At 40.3% G+C, this 26,107-nt stretch overlaps 1 protein-coding gene across 2 annotated transcripts in view; it reads left to right on the top strand.

Moving 5' to 3' along the window:
- GRB10 (growth factor receptor bound protein 10) overlaps positions 1-26,107 on the top strand; it is a 145,471-nt gene that overhangs the window by 14,483 nt on the left and 104,881 nt on the right. For both annotated transcript variants that reach the window (XM_077182658.1, XM_077182655.1), the window contains one exon: positions 21,697-21,794. In XM_077182658.1, the coding sequence (XP_077038773.1) occupies positions 21,744-21,794 (51 nt within the window). In that variant the 5' untranslated portion in view covers positions 21,697-21,743. The remainder of the gene's footprint in view (positions 1-21,696; positions 21,795-26,107) is intronic.

Here is a 26,107-nt window from a genome sequence, read left to right as displayed (position 1 = left end):
AAATTGTCTGAATATGATAGTGATTGCAGTTGTGTCTAATCAGAGTTCATTTCCTGTAGATATTCCCAGAGGTTTTGCATAGTGAGAACAAATGCAAATGCAGTTTGGAATACACTGGTGGTCACAGTCCATGAGCTAAAAAAAATTGAAGAGATTAAGGTTTTGTTGGTTACCCCTGCCCCCCCTCCCCCTGCCCAGCTTCCAGAGATGCTTGCTACTGTGTAAGTGTAGTGCCAAGCTTCAGAATGATAGGATTGCACCTTGCAGTACCTTCAGAATGATCGGATTGCACCAGTTAGTTTGTGCTGGTTATCTTCCACCCTCTTCTGCAAGAAGAAATTTCTCTATTCCTTGTGTCCTTCAAACACCTGACAGGCAGTGGAACCATGAGATTTTGATCTACAGCTTGTAGATTGAAGCAAAGCATTAAAAAATACACATGACATTACAGTAAAAGTGGCGTTTCTGCTATTTGTCCTCCAGAATGAGACTGAAGAGCAAAATTCATGGGGCTGAGGGTGTGGCCCATGTGTCTCTCTGTTGTCAGATTCTGGTTTATTTGTGATCTTAGGATATAGCTGGATCCGTGTACCAAGAGAGGCAAGTGTCAGTGTTATGCTTCTTGAAAAGGTATTTTGACACCTGAGATTTTGAGTTGGTTGGGGGTTTTCTTGTTTTTTAGGACCGAGTCCTTTCAGCCCTGAAGGTTAGAATTGATATGCAGCTTGTTGGTATTCTCATTTTGCTTTGAGAAAAGAGAGGAGACAATGCATCTGTCAAGCTTATTTTTCTTGTAGCGCAGTGCTAGATCTGGAGAGGAGACTTGATGCAGGTAAACAAGTCAGTGAAAAGCTGAAAAGCTGGAGTGTAGCTGTGTTTCTGGTGGCAACTTGGTGGCAGTGGTTGGGGGAAACTGCTTATTCCTCGCAGTCTTGGGTATTGACTCACTGGTTTTTTTCCCCTTAAGCAATTTGAACTTGATGCTTCTCTTTTATCTCTTCCCTATGCCCTCACTCCACCCAGTACAGTAATGTTTTCCTAAATCTTTGCTTTTTAAACCTTTCTGTTTCTTCTGAAAGTTGTGGGCATGGAGAAGATATTATTCCCCCTTTCTTTGCAGGAAGCTTTCAAAGATTTGAAAGATTTCATCATGACCCTTACTTTTGCTTCTTTAGGCTGAGCTCCAGTTAATTCTGTTTTTTCTTTTTTCCTTCCAGATGTCATGTTTTTCTAATTCTGTGATGTTCCTATGGCTTTTGCTTGGATTCTTTCCAGTTGATCTTTTCTGAAATTTGCTGAAGATTGGGTACAGCTTCATGCTGGAAGCTTTATCAGCCACAAGTAGAGCAGAACTGTTGCTTCATGATTCTCACATATGTTCCTCTATACATTCCTCTATGGCATTTGCCACTTTCTCAACAAAGAATTTTCCAGTTTCTAAAACTTGCTTTGAATTAAGTCTTCCAGCAAGCTGACAGCTTTAAGTTAGCAGCTTCCCCAAGTTTAATAAGTATCATTTTTTCCTTCATTATCTAGATCATTAGTGTTAGAATAGTGTGGGACCAGGGCAGATCTCTGCAGAGGTTATTCAGTATGTCACGCTATTATGTGAGTATTTCAGGGGTTTTTTTGACATTCCAAGCAAATATAAGTCAGTGCAGTTGCTCAGTCACTTTCAAATCTGCCATAAGATGACTGTTTGCATTGATAACAGTGAGACAAAGCTTTCTTATCTTTTTGTGAGAATGCAATTTGAAACTTTTGATGTGGTTTTACTAATGTCAGGATTCAGTGTCTACTGCTTCTGTGTTCCTAAAATACATTATTCTGACATAGTAGGATGTTGAGTTGGTTTGACTTCGCTTATACATGTTTTTGTTGAGTTCAATTTCTTATTTTCTTCTTGGTGCTAGCAGATGGGTTTAATGGCAAATGTGCAAATTAATCAACAAGTATCATTCTTAATGTTTTTCTTTCCACTCTTTCCCCCTCCCAGTTCTGTAGGAAATCACTGTTTGCCATTCTCCAGCCTTTGCTACCTTATCAATCCGCTATGGACTTTCAAGAAAAACTGCTAATGATTTGAAGCTTAAAAAAAAAAAAAGTTTGTCCTTTTTTTTAATCTCCTTTCTCCTATCATCACTAGCAGTAGTTTGGGTTTATTTGTTTGGGTTTTTTTGGTTTGTTTGTTTGTTTGTGGGGTTTTTTTTGTGTGTGTGTTTTTGGGTGGGTTTTGTTTGTTGGTTTTTGTTTGGTTTTGTTACCTTGTAGCTTTTCTGAGAAAGTGGTTAGTTGACTGACCATTCCTTTAATCATTACTTTATTGCTGTGGAATTACAGAATCAGTTTTTTATGTCTTGTTTCGCTTTCTCTTACTTTGCTATTGCAATAATTGTCTGCAGGCTATTGCTCTTTTAGGGGAGTACAACTTTTGCTTAACCTCTTTACCTAGCAAGACAGACAGACAAACTGTTGCTTGCTTTTTGTCATGTATGGGCAACAGCAAAGCTTAAATATCTTGTGTCTGAGGATTAACTAAAAACTGAAGATGAGAGAGAATGAACACTCAGTGGCAGAAGGCTCTCTTCAAACACAGAGCAAGTTCTTTCATCCAGAATCAATATACTGAAATGGTTAAAGGGCAAATGCCAGAAGGCTGAATTTTTGCCTCAGCTCTTTTGTCAGTCTTAAGTTTGAGAACATTTAGCTGATGCCCCTGATCAGCTTAGCCATAACTCAGAAGCCGTGAAAAGTTTTACATATATTGCTTCTGCTACTGTCTGAGGTTAGAATAATTGTAAATGGAAAGTAATGATATATACTGATGAACTCAAAATGCCTAGATAATGATATGATAAACTAAAGGCTTAGTCTTGTGTCACCACCAGATCTAGAAGTGTGTTGGATAAGGGGATGTTGACAGAGTGGAGAGAGTGAACAATGCTGATGCTGTTCACAAAATAAAACCCTTCTGAAAAGGAACGTACAGTTTCAAGAACAGATGGTCTAGTGGTAATAGAGACTAACTAATTTTTGTTGGCTGGCAGCCGTCTTTCAGGTTAGGATTTTGTCTTTAAAGCTCTTTCATAGAGTTGACTTCCTTGCTGCAAAGTACTTGGTAAAAGGACAGAGTAAATTCCTCCCGGGACCTTGTTCTTCCTGATTGAACAAAAACGAGTTTACAGTGGAAGCACAAGGTGAGGGGCAGTCAGCTCACAGTGACAGGTAAGGCTTTGTTGGAGCAGCCTATGGATGTATTGGATTTTATTCTGCTCCCTGCACTCCAGAATTAGCATGCTGCAGGACGGTTGTCACCCCTGTGATGGAAGGTGGGAAGACTGACTTGGAAATATGCACAAGTCTTGCTTTGATCATCTCATTTCTTCTGCAGAAGAAGCATATTGTTTGTGAGACAGAGCTTACATAATCCTCCTTCTGTGGTGTGTGTAAACATATTTAACACAGGCCTTTTGTTTCTTGACTAGTTTAAATTTAATCCATAGTTTATGTGCCGTGTGGAAGGGGACAGAAGAGGGGTGAGTTAGAGTGCATTTTAGATTTATTCTCTCCTTAAGTGCCCCAGAACTTGTGTGGATGCAAACCAAGCAAAATGGAGATAAAATAATCCCATTCTTATCTTCTATCTGTGCCCTAAAGACAAAGTGACTGTCTCTAACTAATGAGTGGTATTGCAACCCTCAGTCTTTCCTTGCTGGGTTGGTTCTCTTGTTGCACAGTAGCTGGGAGAGAGGCTTTAAATGCAGAATTAGCATATAAGCCTGTGCCATTTTTGGCTGACTGTTAATGTTTAAAGTCTTTAAAGTCACCCACCAAAGACAAGGCAGAAGAACAAACGTTGGCCTGGGTATGTGGCATGTGTGTTCTTGTTTAACATTGGAATTTCTGGTATGGCCAGGGATGCGTGCCAGCTTTGGCAGCACAGGGCACAGTTCAGATACTTAAGTACTGTACTAAAAATAACAGGACTATTTTAGACTGGGACCCAATTAGGGAGAGAATGACTTGTTGCTCTGCAATAAGTAATCTGAAGTAGCAGGCAGGCTGCAATGAGCACGTAAACTCGGCTGTTTTGCTTGCAGAGCTGCCAGTTTTGACACTGCTTCCTCACTGTTTTTGTTAGATGCTTTTCCAGAGGTTAAATAAAAAAAAAACAAACTAAAAAAACCCACCCCAAAATGCTCCTCTTCTGAAGGCAGGCTTTATGTGCTTTAGTTCACATTTTGATAATGCAGTTTAATAGCATGACAGCTCCTAATCCTCCAGTGCTGGCTTGGGAAATTCCTAGAAGGCAGGGAGCGGGAGGTGAGGAGCAATGCTCTCCCTGACACACTGAGTAAGCTTCACTCTGCCACACAGAAGGGCAGCAAGGGTGAATTTGGGCACTCAAGGAGCAGAGGTGCTGTTTGAAAACAAGTGCTTTTCCCTTGGTTTGCCTCCTGGGCATGGAGGAGAAGGGGAGTATGGTTCCTGAGACTTGCTGCTGCTGTTGTGCTTTTCTGTGTCAAGAAGTACAGTGAAAATAACTTGCACATTTAACCTCCTGAAACAAAGCATTACTTTACACTTCGCTGGTTTCTCTCTGATGGTTTTATTTTTGGTGATGCTGCTGGCTGCCACCTTCTATTAGGTTGCTGAAGCAAGTTAGAGGAATCTGCATTTCTCAGTGCACAGTGTGTGTGGGGTGCTGGGGAAGGGACAAGCATTCTCCAGCATCCAAATCCTCTGGTCCTGGAGTGCTTTCAAGTGATTGGCTGCATCTGATCACAATTTTCTGCCACTGATCAGAGTAGGGTTGTGTATGAGGGAGTGCTTTATGGAGCCTAACGCAAATACTGCGTTGGATAAACTTGAGCTGATGCTTGAGATGAAAGCAAAATGCACCTAAAATTTCTATTTTTGTAGACATCGTTCTTACATGCTATTTTGAGAGCATGAAAAAGCCAGAATCTTTGTGGTGTTGTGACTCTCATGCTGTTTTGAAAGTAGCTCTACATTTTTTTTCAAAATAAAAAGCTGATAAGAGGTGTTCAAGGCTTTGTTCAGCTGTGGTCTCATAGCAGCTTTCAGTATGGTGTTAGCCTTCAGTTGTGATTTTGGGAAGACTTAATCATGTTTCCTTAATCATGCAGGAATCATATTCTTTAAAACCTTAGATTTCAATCTGCTCTTGTCTGGCCTGAAATGCAAAGGAGGGGTCTTTGTAGATGCCAATTATGAAAACTGCAGCTTTTGTACTCACTGGTAAAATGTATTGCATCATGGACATGGTAAACTCCCAGGGAAACAGTGGGATGGGCACTTTGGCTGAGTAGATCATGTTGTGTGTTGTGGAGAGCCAGCATTTCAGTGTGTACTTGTCAACTTGTGGGCTACATGTATTCTTCCTTCTGCCTGCTGCTGCAGCCTGCCGGACTTGCTGTTAAAAGTAAATGTTACATGGAGGATGCCTAGCAACTGTAGTTTTTAGGTCTGTGCCTAATTGTTAAAGGTGCAAATCTGTAAGATTGGTGCAGTGTTTCTGGAGGATGCAGTGTGGCACGGTGATGTGGCTGTGCCTCCAGCTCTTCTTCATCACCATCCCCATTAGGTTAATGTCTAGCACCCACAATTCTCAGCCAGGAAGATTAACTTAAAAAGAAAAAATGTTGATTTGAATTGCAGTTGCTTAGGTGGAAAGCCTGCAAGGAGTTTTTCTCTGCTTTTAGACCCTTCTGCTTCCTCGTGAGCTGTGCTGCAGTTATCTGGAGTGTGCACATCTATTACTATCAATGCCATCCCTTATGAGCTTTCCCCAGCACTTGCCTAAATTACTATTATTATTATTTTAACACATTCAAAAATCCAGTCACCCCATGGGAAAGGTTTTCATGTTTCCTATAGATTTCAGATTGTCTGAATTTTTCTTTTGAGAGGGAATGCTTATTCTCTGGGCCCTTTTTCCATGTCCTCTATAACTGACTTGATGTCTGCCTTCTTTTCTTTCAGCTGTCTCTTTTCTGTGCCAAATGATCCAGGACTGTTCGCTTCTGCTTTAGGAATTCCTCTTCTCTGTACTCTTTCTAATTCTGTTTTACCCTTTCAATGTCATAACAGCCCACAGTTTTCAATGAGTGGGTGTGCCCTGGGTTTAATGACTTGTCATGATTCTGCTTTGCTTGTGGCAGTTCGTTGATTCTTAATTTCCTTGTGAGGTATTTTCTGCTTTTTTTTCCTCCCCTCCTTCTTTCCTCTAAGATGATACTTCAAACAAGACTTCAGACTCCTGACACTTAATTCAGTGGTACACACAGGCAGGGTTATTCTTCTAGCACATTGGCTTGAGTTTGTGGAAATTAAATCAGAGTTGCCCTTTTTGGCTACCCATTTGCCTGTGATCATGAGATCCTTCTGCTGTGCTTTGCATGAAGCTCCATCTCTGACTGAACACATTATACTGCTGTGGCAAACTTTGTGTCACCTCTCTGGTTGTACATTTCTGAGAGCTTAAGGATATGAAGAAAAGAATGGCCACTGTGGTAATTCTGAAGACTTCTTGTATGAAAAAAAGTCTCTGTGTTTTCCTACCTTTAACTGTTGTTGTTTGGCTGGGTGTTAAGGGGGGAACCACTCCTGCAAGCTACAGCAGCTCAGGTCCTTCTAAGAGTCCCTAGGATAATGCCCACTTGTGTCTCGTTCATGCAGGGTCATAAACTTTGGGTGGATTTGTGTCATAACTTCTGCAGAAGCTGTAGTAACATTTGCTTATGCCATCTTATTAATAATGTCTGTGTTATCTAGTTCTAGCTAGTTCTTTCAGAAAATAAGTTTCTTCCTGATTTTTAAGTTCACTGGATTTACCTTGAAATAATTTCTAAAAGCATATAACTTGGCATCTTTCTTGCTATGTCCAGATCCCTTTAGGGTATATACAGCAATTAACAGCTTGGTAGTTTGATGTTTTCCTTTTAGAAATCTTTACAGAATGATTTCCGTTGTGCAATTTATAACAATCTTTTAATGCTGCTCTTAAGATGTAATGTGTGAGCAGTTATTTGGTATACATGGTGCCTTGTTGGCTTATCTATTTTGACTTTTTTTAATGAACAAATGCAACATCTCTTAGGGAACTAAAACCAAAGCAGTACTTATCTTTTCCTTCTATCAAGAACCCTTGAAGTTTTGCAATCCTTGAATCCTTGCAGTTGAGTTTTGATGCGAGAGGCGGGGGAAAGACTTGATTTCCTGTATTTTGCAGCAGAGCTGGTAGCTGATGCCATTCTGATCTGGTCTTTGGTTTAAGTCTTGTGCCCCAAGTTCACTCTGGGCATTTGCTTGAAGGCACCATAAACAGGAAATTGATCTTCACTATCCTGACTTCTAGGGCTCCTGCCTTAGATTATAGGGCATGCCTGCATCAGTACATCCAGGGTTTAATTTCTGAACTTGTGTCCCTCCTCTGCGTTGCTTGGTCTCAAATTACTGGGACACCAAGTTAACATCTTTGAGTACACTTGGCAGAACAAAGTCAGAGGAATGTCCTTCTTGGTTAGAAAACCTCAATCATCAAGTTCTGCAGCAAAAAGATGGATATAAAATTTCCATACCTGAGTAAGAAGTCAGGCAGACTTCCCACTAGCAAAGGAAAAGACTTGGGAAGCTCTTGTGTATCTTTTGCAATGTTTCTAGCACATAATTAAATGCTACTTTCTTGTCCAGTCTGAGAGCTTGTTTATGAAACCTAATATTGCCCTGTGAAACTCGACACTTTGCTGCTTAATACTACAGCTTTAGTGATACTCAGTGAGGTGGACAGGGTGCCTTGTGTATTGGCTGTTTGAGGCGTCGTGAAGGCTGAATTCAGCACTTCCTTCGCTGGCACTTGGAGGCTTCACCCATTCCTGGGGAGGGGCAAGAAATGTCGATCTCAAGGGTCAGCCCTGTAGCAGATGCATCCTTAAAAAAAACAAATAAAACAGCTGAGTCACTTGTTCATTCTTTTTCTTCCATGCTGCTGGCCAATCCCAATACCCTTGTCTTTCACGCAGGAGGGAGAAGGCAGACAATACTGTCTTTTATTATTCATACCCTGCAGCTCACTATCTTCTTCACAAAATACGGGTGACGTCTGTCTGTCTCCACTTCATGGGAAAGATTAACAACAATTAAGGTTGTGAAAACCTTTGAATAACTGCAACATCTGTTCTTATACTAGAATAAATAAAACAAAGCTGAAACTCTAATTGCCAACAGAGTACTTGCTCATATCTGTTTTGTAATTGTGGGCTTGTGAAATTCGTATTGTTAACTGGTCCCTTGCTGGCCAGCATCACTGGTCAACAGTCAGTGCAAGCTTCCACGCTTTTCCCCAGAGCCACATGCTGGAAGTGAGGGTGTTGGATGAGAAGTGTTGTAAAGTGGGGGACTCTGGCAGCGGGGCTCAGGTAGTTCCTGAGATGGCTGTGGGATGTTGTCAGCCCCTTACCTTGGACATAGCAGTTCATCCTCTGAGCTTTCCAGTCCATTTCAATGTCAAATAAAGCCATTTTTCCTGCTCTTGACTCTGACTGTTTTTACTCTTACTTTGAGACAGAACAGGGTTGTTGATGGGAAGTTTACTTTTTCTCAGTTGACTGTTGTTTTTTCCATAAGCTCAAATTTGATGGCAAGAGGGCACCTGAGTGGTCTGAGATGGACATTTTTAGAAGCAGTTATTTCCAGTGCTGCCTCAATGCCTGACTTGCAACAGGAAAAGAAAAAAAAAAAATTAAAGAGAATGTCTTGAACTTCATTTAAGACCATCGCGTAAGGCAATTTTGGTATAAAAGAACGTTCCTTGAATGGAACATTGAATGTCTGATGGATGGAGTAGAACATTCCAATTAGAAGGTACCTATAGTGATCATTCAGTCCAACTGTCTGACCACTTCAGGACTGACCAAAGGTCAAAGCATGTTGTTAAGGGCATTGTCCAAGTTCCTCTTAAATACTGTCAGGCTTGGGACATTGACCATTCCTCTAGGAAGCCAGTTCCAGTGCTTGACTACCCTCTTGGTAAAGGAAGTGTTTGTGTGTATCTAGTCTGAACCTCCCCTGACTCAGCTGTGAGCCATTCCCACACATCCTGTCACTGGATATCAGGGAGAAGCTTTCCGGTAATGAATGACACACTTGCTTAATTTTGTCTGACTATACGGGGTGATTTCCTAACTTGTCTGCAGTGCAAATGGTCAGCAGTGTTGTACTTTCCATCCAGAGAATGAAAACTTCAGTGCTGCTCAAGTGCCAGGAGCTGGAGCCTAGTCCTTCTTGGCACATGTGGCCTCCACAGAAGGAGTTGTTTGTGTTCTGACTTGGCACAAAAGCAGAGTCATTCTGCGCTTTCCAGTTGTCTTTTTTGGTGTGTTTTACAGTGGATCTCATTAGGCATTTAAACCTTAAAAGGTTTAACCTGCCTGAGACAGATCTGTGTTAAGACAGGGATCCATCATCAAAGTCTGGTAGAAAATCAGCCATGTCTTTCTGTCCCATAGGCCATGGGAGCGACTCAGGTGCTTGTTTTCTCCTGTGCTCAATATTTGTCCCTCCCCATGCATTGGTAGTGATTTTCTATAATCCTGCATTTCTTGAGCTGCAGAGTGTTTTCTAATCAAGTGCCGCTACTTGCTGTCATGGGAAAAATTATATATGTGTAATTCCTGCTTCTTGCTTGTCCCACTGAGACTGACCGGAGTGCTGCGTTAGGCAATGTGTTGTTGCATTTCTGCAGGAGCAGAGTATGAGGGTATGCCTGCAGCTTAAGAGACAAGACTAGGAAGTTCTGCAACTCAGAACTTCTCTGGGAACAGTGGCTATCATCACCTGCCACAGAGAGAAGAGCACTTCTGTATGGAGTAGCCTTCTTAAACCTGACTCCTGAGAGGCATCCAGTTGGAGAGAAACATTTTGGGTTTGTATAATGAGGAGATTGTCATTTAGTTTAATGGGAGTGTCCTCATGAAAATTGTGCTGCTCATTTTAGGCTGTTGACTTATACAAGTTCCTGGACTGGAAAAGATGCATAGGCAAAGATGTTGCAGGAAACAAATGTGATCATTTCCAAGACATAGTGCAATTTATCTAAGACCAGTGATGCAATAAAGAGGAGAGAATGTCGGGCATTGGTAGCAAATTCTGTGGTACTGCTGTCAGTTTGAAGGAGATGGGGAGTATTACAAGCTAGTGATTGCTGAGATCTGTATGCATCAGAGCATTAGGTAAAGGGAATATTCTCCCTCTTCCAGTGACAGAAAGTAGCATGAAAGCCTGTGGGAGGTATTTGTGTAAAACAGGCAGTTGTGTGAAGCCATCTCTTCATGCAGAGCTGGTTTTTAATAAAATAGTTGCTAATTAGCAAGGCTGACATGAAAATCGAGACTTTTCTGATGAATCTGTCAAATTGATTGTATTAATGATGAGTGAATGCTTTTATAGATCAAAATACAAAGTAGCAAAAAAAATTTGGAATTGTTATTTTATCAATTAACAGCAGCAATTAGAAATTCAAATTTGTGATATTCACAGAAGCTTTTGCAAGAGAGCTCATCTGCTCCTTTGATAAACATTTTGTTTTATTATACTGCAGTGTATTTTGGGAGAGGGAGAACTTTTTGGAAGAGCGAAGTGTGAACAAAATCTCTGCATCAAACAGTGAAAGAAACTCAGGGAAGGGAACTGAGATTTTTTTTATTTTTCATGAGGTCGACTGAGTTCTGCCATGCCATCTTGCATTCTGTGCTGCTGCTAAAGGACCTCTTCATCTAGAGTTCATTGAGTTCACAGGCACATGTAAGTGCATGTGTGTAATATGTGTGTATAATATATGTATTATACACACAGACACACTGAGTGAAATTAAACCCCAAACGATGATGGGAGAAACTGAAGCTTTGTCAGGATTTACTTCTGCAGTACAGAGACCAAAAGTCTGGGGATATAGTGCATGGCTGGTCTGGCATAATTGTCAGTCTTGTCCAGAGGTGCTGAGAATTTGAAGTTTCAGGGCTGTACATTGGGGAGGGATTCCTTTGGCTGTTTTTTTTTGTCTCCAGATCATGGATGGCTATGTCTGGACCAGTTTTTAAAATTCATGTTTTTGTTACTGGAAAGAACCGGGTGCTCCAGTGGTGTGCTTCATTGAATTGTGGGGATTGTAAGTGGCTTCTTGACCTCATCTCATGCAAGCCCCAGCTTTCTCCGAGATCCAGACAGCTGCTGTGGAATGAGATGGACTGCACATAAGGAGAGCCTGTTTCTCCTCCCTGACTGATGTGGCAGTGCAGGCGTGTACATTTCTCCTGTATGCATACCACCACCACCACCTAGGGTACGTGACTGCCTTCATATCCTGTAGTAGTGTTGTGGTCAGCTCCATGCGCAGCCTGGATGTCGATTTGCTTCTGTGGGCAAAGTACTACAGGCCTGTGAAATGATGTTGTGTGTGGGGGACACTTACTTGCTGTCTTCTCCCTGCTTTCCAAAACTGCTGCCAGTACCAGTTGGATAACCTTGGAAGTGGGAGAATGCAGTTGGGACCAATGTGTGGGTTCCAGGCTTGGAGTACAGGTGTTTTGTGGGTTGCAGTATGTTGGCATAGAGGGAAGGCACTTTGGCTACATCTGGAGCCTACACCCTTGGAGAACAAATGTTCCTCTCTGGCAGCTCTGGAGTCTGAAGGTTAACTAGGGATGTTCCTTGTTTAATGCATATCTAGTAAACCTTTAGTGCTGGGGATATTCAACATTTCATACCTCTGTTAAACAGCCTCATAAGGCCTGAAACAAGGCCTGATTTCCTCTATGGCACCCTGAAAGTACAGTAGGGAAAAAGCTGTTAATGTAGGTGGCTTGGTGAAATATTCTAGTCAAGTTATTTGGCCTGCTACTCAGCCTTCGATATGTAATCTCTCAGTACTGCCAAAATGCCATTCTAATTAAGCTGACATAGTCTATGAAGCCTGGGTGGTATTACTTCAGTTTTCTTCCCTGTCTTTCCAACATTGCATTTTGAAAGGGTTGGTGGAAGCTGTGACACTTGCAACCTCACCACAGTCTTCATTAAGCTGGGATTTTGGTCACCTCCTGACCTTCAGAATCAAAGGAAGAATATCTTCTTTCTTCCTCTCTGCAGGTACAAGTTAATAGCAGTAAATAAATGTTCAGTAATGCACATGAAACATGTGACCAGCTGGCCAGATTTCAGCTTTTTGTTGAACATTAGCTCTTGTACAAAATATTAACCTATTCTGTAGATTTATTTTCTGTTTTGTTTACACTTACTTGAAAAAGCTATGCCCTATTTGTCCCAGGGTGGTATTATATTTGCAAGTAGGTCAGCATACTCGCTTTTGAGATGTCAGCTTGAAATTGTTTTTCAAGGGCTAAAAAATGTAAGAGGGTAAGAAAGACTTTTGCATTGCAGATATCCTTTATTTATTTATTTATAGAAATTCTTAGCCTGTATTCAAGAATAGAGCACCAGTAACATTTTAGTTGTGTTCTGAAAGTCGGCACTGATTGCCTGCTGCTAACCGTAAGCCACCCGTGGATTTGAAGCTTGTGTGTTGCATAATGCCAGCAAATGCATTTGAGATTACAAAATGGTCTCTTTGCTCTAAGAAGAGATTGCTGTGATTTGTTAGTGAGGCAGTGTTAAAGTACACATGGGGTACGTGTGACATCAGTATCTTAAAACTACAAGCAGTTTTTTTGCAGTTGAGCGAGCTCTGGCACTGCTGGTGCTTCATTGCATAGGAGTGAATGAGTGCAGTCTCCAAATTGGGTACAGTTTTTTATGTTCCAGTCAGTCAAGGTGTACGTATTCCTTTAATTTCTGCATCTTATCTCCCGCACTTCTTGCACTTCTTTACTATAGCCCTCTTGAATAGACAGGATTTTCTGTTCATCTCAAGAGCAGCACAGTATCTGTTGGAGTTGCCTCCTTGCACTCTTTGCAACTAGAAGCAGAGTTGGTTGTTGCTTGGGGTTGATGTAGTCCAGAGCTCTCCTGGCTCTGTTGCATTATCACTTACAAGCCCTTCTGTGGTAACCCTTACCCTGCTATACATGAGAGGTAAAAGGGGTTTGCTTGTTTATTTTTGCTACTTGCTGCTGTTACTTACTATAGTGTCCTCGTCAGAATTGTTTCAACAGCTGAATTCTTTGGAATAAATAATGTTTGGGAGTCGTTACCACAAAACTGCTTGGAGGGTGAATTAGCATACAGTTGATGCTGGGGAATGTGTCTCTGCTCACAGAATGTGATTTTTTTTTTCAGAGGCTAAGCAGAAAGTCTTTCTTTTGAGTGCTCTAACTGTATAAATGAGGTGTACTGAGAGTAACCTTCTCACTTAAGTGTGCTTTTTATGGTATCTCAAAAAGATACCATCTTAGTGAGTAGCTGGCAGTTTGAATTGAAATGTCTAAACTTGCCTTCTAGCCTCAACCATCTGTATGCGATGGGACTATGTAAATAAACCAGTGCTTATTCATGAACATAAATCACAGATAACTGTAAAAGCCTCTTTCAATTGGTTTTCTTAAAAAACACAAAGCTTGATGTCTATAGAAAAGCTTCTGATAATCCTAGTTAATAACTCTTCCCAAAAAAAATCTTGAAGGAAGAGAGCAGTGGGTGATACATGTACAATTACTGTGTTAACTAACAGCATTAAAACCTGTAAATTGTCAATGTAGAAACCCTAATGTCTGATGTCATTGGTCCACAATAATGAAGTTTTAAATCCAGGAAAAGTATTTTAACCTGCCTGAAAATGCTGGGGAGCAGGAGAGACCCTAAGGAGGGATGAGAATGGTATTGATAGATATCTGCCTGTCGCTTTCTGTGCACAAGTGTGAGTGTTGGTTTTGAAGTCAGCCTGATGGTCAGCCCACTGTAGCTGGCATGGTCTCAACAAAAACCTGGCAAGTTGTTTGAGAAGCTACTGTGCCCCCTGCATAAAGATCCAAGGAAAGCAAAATAGGCTGTGGTAATTATGGAGATTGATGAATGCATAATTTGGATGAAACAGGCTTAAAATGCTTGAAAAACTGATCAGTAGATCATGTGATAGGAGATTGTCTTTTGTTGTTTCTCTTTTTTTTATATCTTTGTCCTTTGCATCAGCCAGGAGGGGAAAAAAGGTTTCTGCATGCTTTGGAAGATTCTCCTCCAAAATGAAGGAATGTTGTAGAGAAGAAAGGGAGGAGAAGCTGGGAGCAGGACATCCTTGCTGCAGATTACTACTCTATGAATTGAAAAGTCTATCAAACCTTTGTATATATATTTCAACTATTATTATGCACTCCTCAGCTGTTAGTTTTACAGCCTCCTAGCTTCTGTCTGGAGGCTGTAAAAGTAACAGCTGAGGAGTGCATGCTACTATCTTGTCACCTTAGTAAAGGCAAGTTGAGTCTGGTAGATCTGTCCAATGGATGTTTATGGACAGGCATGTAGATTAAGATATGGTTTCAAACAGAATCTGTAATGATCTGACTTTCTTAAAAAACCCAAAAAAACCAAAAAACAACAACAAAAAAAAAACAACCAAAAAAACCAAAAAAAGCAACACTGCGTATAGGCTGATGAACTTTAATTGTTTAGAAAAATGTCTTGTGTGTAGTTTAGTCTCTGGGCTGGGAGGTCTAGAGCCCTTGGCTTCCAAATCCCACCACAGAGCAGAGGGAAGGACCATTCACACCAGTTGCCTGTTGTAAGCATAAAGGCTCAGTAGTGTGTTATATAAAAAGCAATGTTTTGGTAAGTATGCAACAAAGACAGACTTTAGTTGAGCTGCTACCAGAAGGTGAAAGTTAAGTGCCTTTGAGAAGGACTTTGTATTTTATTTGGAGATCTGTCCGAATGTTTAACTTCTGTGAGATGCCTGGAAAGCATTAATTCTCACGGATGTGCAGTAGGAAAGGTTTGCCAGCTCTTAATAGCAGTAAACAAAGAAAATGAAAGTTCACAGGTTGCCTTGGCCAATGTAATAGTTAGCTGCCACTGGAGAGGGGGTGATGCTGTTCCCTTCCCCTCTTGCTCGAGGTCTCCTGCGTTCACATTGTGCCAACTGAACTGCCTGTCAGATCTAAGTTTATTGCGTTTGCTTCCTTAGCAGAGCACTAACCCAGCAAAACAAATGCGTTAATTAACACAAGCTGAACTCATTAAGGACCATACATGACACAAAAGGGGGAGAAGGAGGGAGTGCCATGAAGCTGCTGGGAGGAAGTGGAGGAATAAAGCAGAGCAGGGGCTGATGAAGAGAGTGGGATGTCTGTCCTGTTTTTGGCAGTAACAAGCTATTAAATCATCTTGACTGTTGTATAACTTCACTCTAAGTCTTCAGGTTGGATAATAAAAGCTTAAAATAACATAAGGAAATAATTATTTAGACTACTTCCCAAAATTATAAAATTTTGGATTCTGTTTTACGAGAAATGTGACTAGAATGGGGTGGGCAGGCAAGGCAAGACAGTGACAACACAGAGAGAATGGAGGCAGCATTTTTTTTTATTCTCTGGAGGCAAAGGATGTAGTGAGAAACCATATGTGCAGAATTGGAGGCCACTACTCATGGCATTGTCAGATGAAGTTCACCTTGGGCTGCCTCACTCGTGTACCTCTCCTGTCCCAGTCATGCATCCTTGCACCTTCCCTACCTCTGCATATGGCTTGCTGGTGGGGTTGTCTGCTGAATGCTACATGGGTTTTTATTTCAGTTTCTGTCTAATTAGCATTTCATTTAGACTTTGGTACAAGTCTCTGTTTAGTTGCCAAAGTTCCTGCTTCAAAGCTATGGGTTTGAAGCTATTTTGAAGCTATTAGGAGACAGAAGAGGATTTTCAGTGATCAAGGAAGACAGTGAAACTGCAGAGTTTTGTCAATATTTCCAAAGTTCATTGTAGGTTTGGGATTTGTTGTTTGGTTTTTTGATTTTGTTTGTTTTGTTGGGTTTGTGAGGTTTTTTCCTGGTGATTTTTCTTGGTTGCTTTTTTTTTCTTGGTTGGTTTTTTTGGTGGTGTTGTCCAATGTTGTTGGGCTAAATACTGTTTTTTTTTGTCAGGACCTTATCTTTGCTGTCAGTGAAGGTGTTCTATCAGGAGATGAACATGAATTCACAGTCTTGAGCCCTTTCAAAATTTTAGGCAGATTCAGGAAACCAAAAACTGCTGAACTGCATATATGTTATTTAATTTTATTTGGCAAGGCTCGAAGTGGGATGGCATCAGCTCTTCTGTGCTTCTTCTGAAGTATGTATCTGTTTTGGCTTTCAAAAGCCTGAATTGCCGTTGCCAAGATTCTTCACTTTCTGGCAAAAGTACAATGGCAAATGGCTTCCTTTACAAGGTGTAATATTTAGACTAACAGCTTTGCAATTAAGAATGGCAAAAGAGAATTATATTCCCTTTTTTTATAAGACCAGATTTTTTAGTATGGTTTCGTGGGAGTGTTTGGACGTAACTGAAGTGCTTTTGATTGATGATTTATATTTTGAACAGTGCTTTTCATTTTAGTGCGCAACACTTGCCTGGAATTTCAGCTAGAACAATGCTTTGTTTTCAAAGATGTGCAAAGTATTGCTCTAGTTAGGCAGTTGCTCCATATCATAGACTTGCAAATGCCTTTTGGGTATATAGTGTAACAAAATGGGTGTGAAGATACCAATTCCTACAAGGAAAATGGGGAGAAATTGGGAAAGCTGCAGGTATTCTTAAATATTACCTGCTGCTAATCTCAGTAGGCCATCAGGGTGTTGACGACCATGTCATTGCAGCTTGTGGTTGGAGAGTGATTCCATTCTGGAGTGTTTGGGGACGTGTTTTAGAGGAAAAAAAAAAAACTTGTTTGAAGGGAAACTAGCCAGGTATTGTTTTTCAGCATGGGCAGACTGGAGACTTTGGGTGTGAGGAGGAACATAAATCAGCTGGGGACAGTAGCAAGTGTGTGTTTGGACTGAGTAAGTGAGAAACTTGACCACTTGAGAAAGTCGTCAGTAAAATGTTTGAGGGGATGAATTCAGTCCTGCTGGCCAAGTGATCCCTTAGGAAGGGTGAGGAGTATTCTCCGTGTTGTAAATTGACACAGTCTACACCTGAAGCTATCACTAAAAGAGGGGAAGATGCTGAAGCCATGGTGAAATCTGATGGCAAACTTGTGTACCGCCAAGGGCGTTTTAGTCTCCTTGGTCCAGCCAGCTCAGGAATCTGATGGCACTTTCTTTTCAGCCCACATAGTCATTCAGGCTTCATTTTTGTGAGAAATTGTCTGGATCTTGCATGAAAAAGCACATCTGGATCTTGGAGTATCAGTGCAGCTGGGGACATTGCTAGCTGTCAGGTCTTTCAAGTAGGGAAAATTCGCTGGCATGCCTCATGCTGCTTGTATCCAATTTTATTTCCATTGTAACTATGGCAATAGGAGTAGACTGGTAAGAAAGTGTCAGGGTATGGGTACTCATGCCTGTGTTGCAGAGGGTTGCTCGGTGTATCCATAGAACTGCCTCGCCTCATCTTGTAAACCTGTTTGTTTTGGTGATGCAGATAAACACCTGGACATGTGTGTCTATATATATATACATCTATATGTATGTATATATATATATATAATGTATATATGTACAGACATGTCTGAAATAAAAAACAGAATGCTTTCCTAGATGGTATGAAGTAGTGGGCAGCCTACAGCCAGGCGAACAGCCAGATAAAGTCTTGGAGATTGCTGCTTGTGTAGACCAAGAAGAGAGGATCTTTTTCTCCCTGGGTCTTTAAGGTGTTAAATGCAGTCCAGTAGTCTTAATTCAGACAGTTCTGAAGGTAAGTTAAAGAAGAATCTTTTTAAGACCTTTTTCTGGTTTCTTAGGAAAATCCAGGTTTGGTCTGCAAAACGTCATTCAGTATTGTGGGGAGTAATGAATAGTGATACTTAATGGCTGAGAGAATGAAAGATATACATTAAACAGAGGGAAAGATTTTTAACTTGTATGTAAAACCTGAGATCTTAGATAAAGGACTTCAGGTCAAAATTAAGGCTATGCTGAAGCTTTTTCCCCTTCCCTCTTTCACAATAGTTCAGCTATAGAAAGCAGAACATTATAGAAGAAAAATGATGAAATACTTAAGAGGGTATAACATAGAACAAATTTGTTAAGTTACCTTTTATAAAAGAGCATAAATCCAGTTTTCAAGAGCTCTGGAGCTTGTCTTGCAACTCTGCCAGGTTAAAATCCTTTTCTTTTTTTTTTCCTCCTCCTCCTCCTGTTCCTAACTAATCTGCAAGCAATTGCGTTTTAAAAATTATTTTTCTCTTGAATTTAAAGACTTTGACAGATGGCACATGTAGAACCTGGAAAACTTCCTGAATTGGCAAAGTGACCATACCCCTGCCATTTTCCTACCACAGTATCCGTAGGTGCGTAGGCTGTGTCTGCTTCCAGAGTGCTGGGCGAGATACCATTTCCTCTGCTGGGAATGTGCAGATAACAAGTGATAAATCAGAAAAACATACCTGGTGATGGGCTTAATTTGCAGTTAAGAGACAACTTAATCTGCTGGTTAGCTGAGTAATTTGATTGTGACATAAACAACCCATTCAGAGCAGTGACAATCTCCAGGGTGCATACCTGCAGTGTTTTCCATGCAGGATTAATATCAATCTTTTAGGTCGTGTGAGTTTGTTTAACACTTTTGAGAGGCTGAGATATCAAAGCTTTGCCTCACAATAGTCTGTTCTTTATTCTGGAGAATGTTATACCAAAAATTAGTCTCGTGACCTTTGAAATGTGGTTTATCTTGATTGTCCTTCTTTCAGGGCCTCTGTCCAAGGCAGAGCTCTGAAGCCAATAAAAGCACATGAAATCTCCTGGTTCTGAATGTGCACAGGCTGCATCGCTCAATGCTGCATGACAGTTGTTCTCACCACTGAATGTCCTGAGTTTTCTAACAGTGATTGACTACATAGCTTGTTTCCTATACAATCCTTTGGAATTTCCCTCCCTCATCTAAGGCATTTTAGGAAAAGGGCAGTAACTTGCCACTTGAATACCTCTTTGTGATTTGTGCTGTGTAAATTGTATGGAAAGAACATGTATGTCTGTGTGCAGCTACAGTCTCTGATGAGAAGTGACATGCTAAATACCATGTATAAAGACAACAGCACAGGAAAAATTGATTTGTTTCTCTTTTTAAGGTCATAAACACATGAATTGGTGTAGAGTTCTGTCCCTATGAAATTTATTACTTGTTGATGTGGTATAAAGGACTTAGGTCTTAAAGGTGAGCAAAGGGTTTTTTGTATTCCTGGGGTAGGACTAGGTTGATAAACTGTTTTTAGACAGATCAAAAGAGATGAGATCTTAAATCAGTGTTAATGTGTGACTGACCAGGAATGATACCATCTAGAGATTATTGCTTTCGTCTGTTTCTGCAGTGTTAACAAATGAATCCTCAAGAATGTATCAGCAAAGCAAATGGTTCTTGATGAATTATGCAGTCTTGACTCCAACTATTGTTTGAGGTAATTTATGATCTTCCACTGGTGTAATGGAGCTGTGGCATAAACTGCAGCACGCCCTAGAGTAGACAAATTGGTCTGGTATTGTTTTGGAACATATTTAATCTATCTTGCTGTAAGTGAATTGGAGCCTTTTGCTGAAATGTCAAAGGACCAGTATTTTGATATTCAGTCTTAAATAACCTACCATTAAATTTGCAGATGTTGTGTATTTTCCTGATGTCTAAATACTGAAGTGATAATAAACATAAAACTGTTGAAGTGCAGAGCTCAATTCTTTTCCCTTCCCCCTTTATGTTAACTTTCTTTAGTCTTGGTGGGTTTAGAGGCTAGTAATACAGATTTCTTTATTGATGCATTTTACCAACTTCATAACAGCTATTTCAGTGGTTTGCCTAATTTCTCTGTAGATGTGCTTATGAGAAAGAAAAAACAATAGTACTCCCCCAAGTGAAAAGGCTTTTAAGAGCTTTTGTTAAATCTGTGCTTAATTCTCCCAGAACAAACTGGGTGATTAAAGTGAAATCTTCAGATCAATCTTTAAAACTGACTGCAAACTTTTAGGTGTGGAGAAGTAGTTAGAAGGCTGTAGACCACTCTTCATATGTTCAAAGACAAGCAATAGTGCAAGTTTAGTAACGTGTCTACAGAGTTAGATGCTTGATGTGGCCTCCCCCCAACTTTGAGTCCTGTAAGATTTTGGGTTTAATTTTTTTTTTTCCATAGTATTTACTTACCTAGAATAAATAACCGGATTTGTGCATATTTGGTTAAATGAATTTTCAGACTTGCTATTGCCAAAACCAGTTTCCTCCTGGGGTACTTGGCTGTATGAATTGATCACTGCAGAAACCCAGTAACTACTTCCTGGAAAGAAATTCCCAGGAGTTTGCCTGCCTTACTGATAGAGGAGGAGGCTACCATACCTCAGCCAAACTCATCCTGGACCTAAGTGAAATAAAGCTTCCTTGATGAGTGCATGGTTTGTGGGCCTTAGGCAGGAAGTCATCCAGGAACAGTTTGTCCAAGATGTTTTTTTTTACCCTTGTCCCTCACTTAGCTGTCCCATAAATTTTGCTGACAGCTTTGGTTTGGTGACAGGTCGTGCTTACCAGAGAGCACTGAGTAGACTGTTTAAAACTTGGGCTTTTGTTTTGAGCACATACTTGATAATTAACAACATACCAGACAGGAGCTTGCTTTCATGGTAGAAGTAAAAGTTGTGACTGTGCTTTGCAGCCTGCTTTCTCTTCCCCAGTAATACCTTTTTCATCTACTTGGAGGTGGCATCACTTGTCTTACACTACAGGGGTGTGTCCACCCCTGCAGGTAGGAAGAAATGCTGGAGCAGGAAATAGTACTTTATTTATTTACTTATTTATTTAGATTTATTTTTGTTTCCTTTTTATGAGGCAGTTATAATAACTGTCTTGACATTGTCTTACCCTCTTATTTTTAGTTCTTTAGCCATATGTACCTCTAAATGTTTGCAGATTTCTTTTCAAGCCCTACTTGATCACAAAGTGGTGCTTTAAAGGATACACAACTCACCTTGCAAAGCTGCTGCTAATAATCACTCAGAAGAACAAGTGCAAGACCTGAATGAATTTGTATGTGACAGTCTGTTTGATATATTGTGTGAGAATAAAACCACGGGGGAAAAGGCAGGCAGGAAAGGGTAAAGGTTAGGAGCTGTGTAGCCAGGCTTTGAAGGCTGATGCTGCATAATGATCTTGGTGATCTTATGGGTTTTTTCAACTTAAATGATTCTGTGATAAGTGACTGTCATCTTAATTAACTCAGAGATTTCAGTTTTCTTTCCACAATTGAAAACATAGCCTCAGGTGGTGAGAGCCAGTTTTCAAATGACTGGGGTTTTGCTGTGAAGGGAGGCCTTCATTTTTGCCTAAACAGTGGAAATAAAGCAGGAGCCACAGCCTGAGAAGTTATGTTGGGTTTTTAAATGAAATATCAAATTGAATGTGTTTGCTAGGCTACAGGCAGCAAATGTGCACATTTTCTACTTCAAGTTGATGCAAATCCTCATCACCTCATCTTGATCTTCTTGGTCTCCCTCCTCCAACTGTTTTCAATAATAAGTTGATGAAATGTCTTCAGTATGGTTTCTGACAGTTTGTTTGTACTCTGCAGGTCCTGGGAAGCAGTAGATGTAATTTGAAGAAAATTTGAAGGAACAAATGGCTTTAGCTGGCTGCCCAGACTCCTTTTTACATCTTCCTTATCGGATAGTAAGTTGTGAAATTGCATGTTCGTGTCAGCTTGTAGCATCATATTGCTGTGTGCTGGTGATTGATTGTGCATTCAAACTTTTCATCAAACTGCTAATAGCTGTCTGGCAATTCTCTGGGTTTTGCTAACATTTTGGAAACAGAGCCTCTGTTACCATCCTGTGTTCAAGTTCTGCTGCTGAAAAGACTGTCATTAATATATACGGATTTGGTATTTGTCTTCAAAATAGCCATTTCCTAATTGGGAGAGGGCACTTGTTTCCAAAGAAAAGGTGGCAAGCTACAATCCCAATGAAATGCCTTGCATCAAAATGTATCAGCTTGCAGAATGCTATATTTGTAGGAACAAAGGCAGAGATTTTTATACTTGGTTAGATCCTATGTTTTTGAGTCATTGTGCTGTATCTAAGCAGCCAATATGGCATATTACAAAGAGTATATTTTAAAAACCCTCAGCTATATTCAAAGGTACTTGACAAAAATGCATGTAAAACTTCTCTTTCTTCCCCTGGGCAGTTTCAGTTGGCATAATGCTTGCTGTGTATTTTTTATGAAACTGTAAATTGCTAGTTTGGATGTGATCTTTTCTTTGCACTTTTTATCTTCTGTTTTCATATGATTACTGCCCTGACGATTCAGTTATGATTTTGGACCCTGCAGATACACAAATAATTAAACAGTGTCATGTGACATTAAAACCTTTTCCTTTTGTCCCAAGAGAAACATTGCTAGTAGTGATTACTACAGTCATGCTACACATTGGGAAGAAAAGGAAAAAAACAGATAAAAACAACAACATGTCCAAAAAATCTCTTTAAGATTAGTATTCATGCATGTTGTGTAATATGTCAACTTACAATTTTTTTCCCCAACAGGAAACCTCTAATTAGTTAAAAGTCTAATGTTAGTACATGCTGAGTTGTCAGCTGAATGTACCTGAATGCTTTTCCTGATAGCAGGAAAAACATAACAGTTCTTTTATAGCTTCTTTTGCAGCTATAAAAATAGACTGGACTTTGAGAAATTGGATGTCCTGAAAATCTGTTACTCTACTTGGATCTATGAGTTTAAAAGAATATGTGAATAGATGTGCCTGGACTTCATAATTTTGATGCACTGTGAAATTATGCTTCCAGTTCATTTAAAGCATCATCTGAGTCATGATGTGAAACTGAGGGAAAGGAGAGCTATGTAAGAGAAACTTGACATTCTAGGCAGTCATTTTTGAGCTGCAAATTCTTCAACTGAGTGTCAATCTCTCTTGTGAAAACAGTGTCTTTAGTGGTTCATAGGAAGTAAAAATGTGAATTTTCATTGGTACTTCCCTTTCTCTGACAAGCCCTGTAGATAATCTGCTTTAGTCTGGGGCAGTCAGCAGACTGGAAGTGTCAGAGCAACACGGAGTGACTTAAGATGGTGGGAAAGTGACTCAGTTATTTTTGGTCAAAGCTTACTGTGTATTAACTACCCTAAGTGCTTATAACCAGTTTGAAGACTAGCTCTGGAAGCCCATTCACAACTACTGTGCCTTCTGTCAGAACTGAAGTTTGCATTAAAAAAATCCTGAACATCTGTTTTTCCACCCCTACTAAATCTGACTTAGGAGCTTTCATCAACTTGTCTTTCAAATTTGGCTGCAGTGAAAGCATTTTGTTGGTAAAGGGCTGAAAGAAGGTTAAACTAAATATGCTCAAGATTAGAGTGTAAAGAAGTATTCTATTTTTTCAGCACATTTTCTTACTTAATGTGAATGAGAAACTATGAAGGACAGCTCCAGAGATCCCAAGGTTGGGACCTTAATGCTGTAAATTCAGTATTAGAATAAATTGACAAATTGGAGGTTGGGATTATATTCAAGGCAAGAAAAATGAGAACCTGGGGAAGTAAGTATGCCCTACAGAATATCCTTTAGAATGTCTTGCTGCCAATCCACTTTTTCTTATTTTTTAAAATATTTTTGGAGAGATGGGCAAAGTATAGATCTCTGGCTTTCTTACTGGGCTCTTTGTTTGCAAGGCTTGCTGCTTTCAGAACCTCTCAGGTCTTGTTTAAGAGCTTTTTTTTTTCTTCTTTTTCTTTTAACTTTCTCAGGAGTTTGCACATAAACCAGTCACACTGAGTGCATTCTCCTAGAAACAATCTCCAGCTCTGTTTAAAAAAAAAAAAAATCAATACTATCTTTCAGTGGCTTTCAAGAGTCCTTTCCAGATTCTTGAACTCTTCAATAAAAATCCAGCAGTGAGAATTGGCAGTATTTGTCTTCTATTCCTGGAAATTCAGAACATAGTCCCAGAATTTCTCAGAAAAAATGGGATGATTTACTGTGTTTCCGTTCTTTTGCAATCTGTAGTCACAACAGTATTTATGTGCAGTGACTTGAACTCTTGGGGAATATTTAGTTCCTTAACCCTTTGCTTTAATTGTACAAGTCTCAGTGACATAAATAACAAAAAAAACCCAGTTTTTTTTTTTTCTCAGTTTATGAAGATAAAATTTTGGGCATACAGGAATGTTCTGTTTTTCTTCCACCTTCTGCCTTCTGTTTGTTTTCTCATGACCAAGATGCAGGTATGACTTCAGTAATAATTAATGTAGTTTGGTTTTACTGAGCTGAATTCTTATTTGAGAAAGAACTTGTAACTTGGTATAAAATGGACTACAAGCACTTAGCCACAAAGTAGGGAGAAAATGGGAATTGCTTTCTCTTGTGTGTACAGAGCTGTGGATTTCAGGATTGCTAATAATCCTCTTGATCAGATAAGAGTGCAAAATAGTGCACATCATACTTGAAAAGCTTTGTGCACTTCAAGAGTAGGAATTAAATACATAAGAGAATTAATCAGAGACTAGCTACTGTAATGAAAGCCTCTTTCAGTGATGTCAGATTTGTGGATGGGGAGATGATTTGCTGCCAATACTAGAACTACAATAGCAACATTGCTCTGCCTTTCTCTGGAGGAGCAGTTAGGCAGAGGTCCTCCAGGTTTTAGTATGGCAGCTTTGATCCTTGTTTTCAATAAAATGATACAGCAAGTTATAAGACACCTTTGGAGGTCATCTGATCAAAGTCCATGGCATATTGTTTTTCTGGAGTGCTTCATCTTACTGAGTGTGGTTTTTTGGGTAACTTGCTTTTTTTATTTTCAGGGATGGCTTGCTTAGATTGGGCAGTTAGAGAAGAGAGGGTTTGTCTTTTAGTGAAAGGGGAGGAAAAAAACCCCTTTTGATTTGAATAAATCTCTAATTTAATTAGAGAATTACCTTGATGGATGCAATAATCCTCACCCTTTTGACATCCAGATGCCTTCTATATGACTCAGTCATCTCTGCCACTTTGGTATTGAACAGTCTGTTATTTGGTGTTAATTTAGGTATACATGCTGCAGTCCATGTTTGTGTGCATAAAATCTTTTGTATTGTTAAAAAACTTGCATGAAAAACATTTGTTTGCAGAATTTGTATCCAAGTGGGCTTGGAGAGGGCTGTTGAAACCTATGTTTTGGCCCTTATTGTCTGCCTGACACTGTTTGAATATCTTGACAATTGTGGATCGATTCTTTGGAGATGTCGCTTGCCATTTGTGGTAAGAAAGGCACCAGGCCAAAATGGTTCTGGTCATTCCTCTCCTCAGCTGGGCAGGGAGAAGAAAACATAATAAAAGGCTTATGGGATGAGGTAAAGGCAGGGAGAAATCACTCACTGGGTACCATCACAGGCAAAACAGATTGTCTGGGGGAAATTAGTTTAATGTATTACCAATCACATCAGAGTAAAGTAATGAGAAATAGAGATAAATTTTAAAAACACATTTCCCCTACCCTGTCCTTCTTCCCACGTTCTACTTCACTCCCAATTTGCTCTCTCCTCCCCTCCAGTGATGCAGTGGGATGGGGAATGGGGTTTACAGTCAGTTCATTACACATTGTCTCTGACAATCTTTCCTCCTCAGGGGGAGGACTACTCGTGCTCTTCCCCTTGCTCCAGTATGGGGCCTTTCCCAGGGAGAGAGATTTCCATGAACTTCTCCACTGTGGATCCTTCCCACATGAGCATAAGTCCCTTCCATGGGGTGCAGTCCTTCCAGAACAGGCTGCTGTGCCTTGCGGGGTCACAGGGCATAACCTGCTCTAGTGTGAGCTTTTCTCTCTCTCCATGGGTGCACAGGTGAGCAGCAGCCTGCTCCAGTATGGGCTTCCCACAGTGTCACAGCCTCATTTGTGCATCTCCATGCTCCAGCACAGAGCCCTGGATGGGCTGTAGGTGCATCTCTGGCTCCCCTGTGGGACTCCATGGGCTGCAGGGACACAGCTGCT

This window comes from Agelaius phoeniceus, chromosome 1, assembly GCF_051311805.1.
Source record: "Agelaius phoeniceus isolate bAgePho1 chromosome 1, bAgePho1.hap1, whole genome shotgun sequence".
NCBI lineage: Eukaryota > Metazoa > Chordata > Aves > Passeriformes > Icteridae > Agelaius > Agelaius phoeniceus.
Note: the sequence above shows the minus strand (reverse complement) of the source record. Positions and strands in the feature narration are given on the sequence as shown.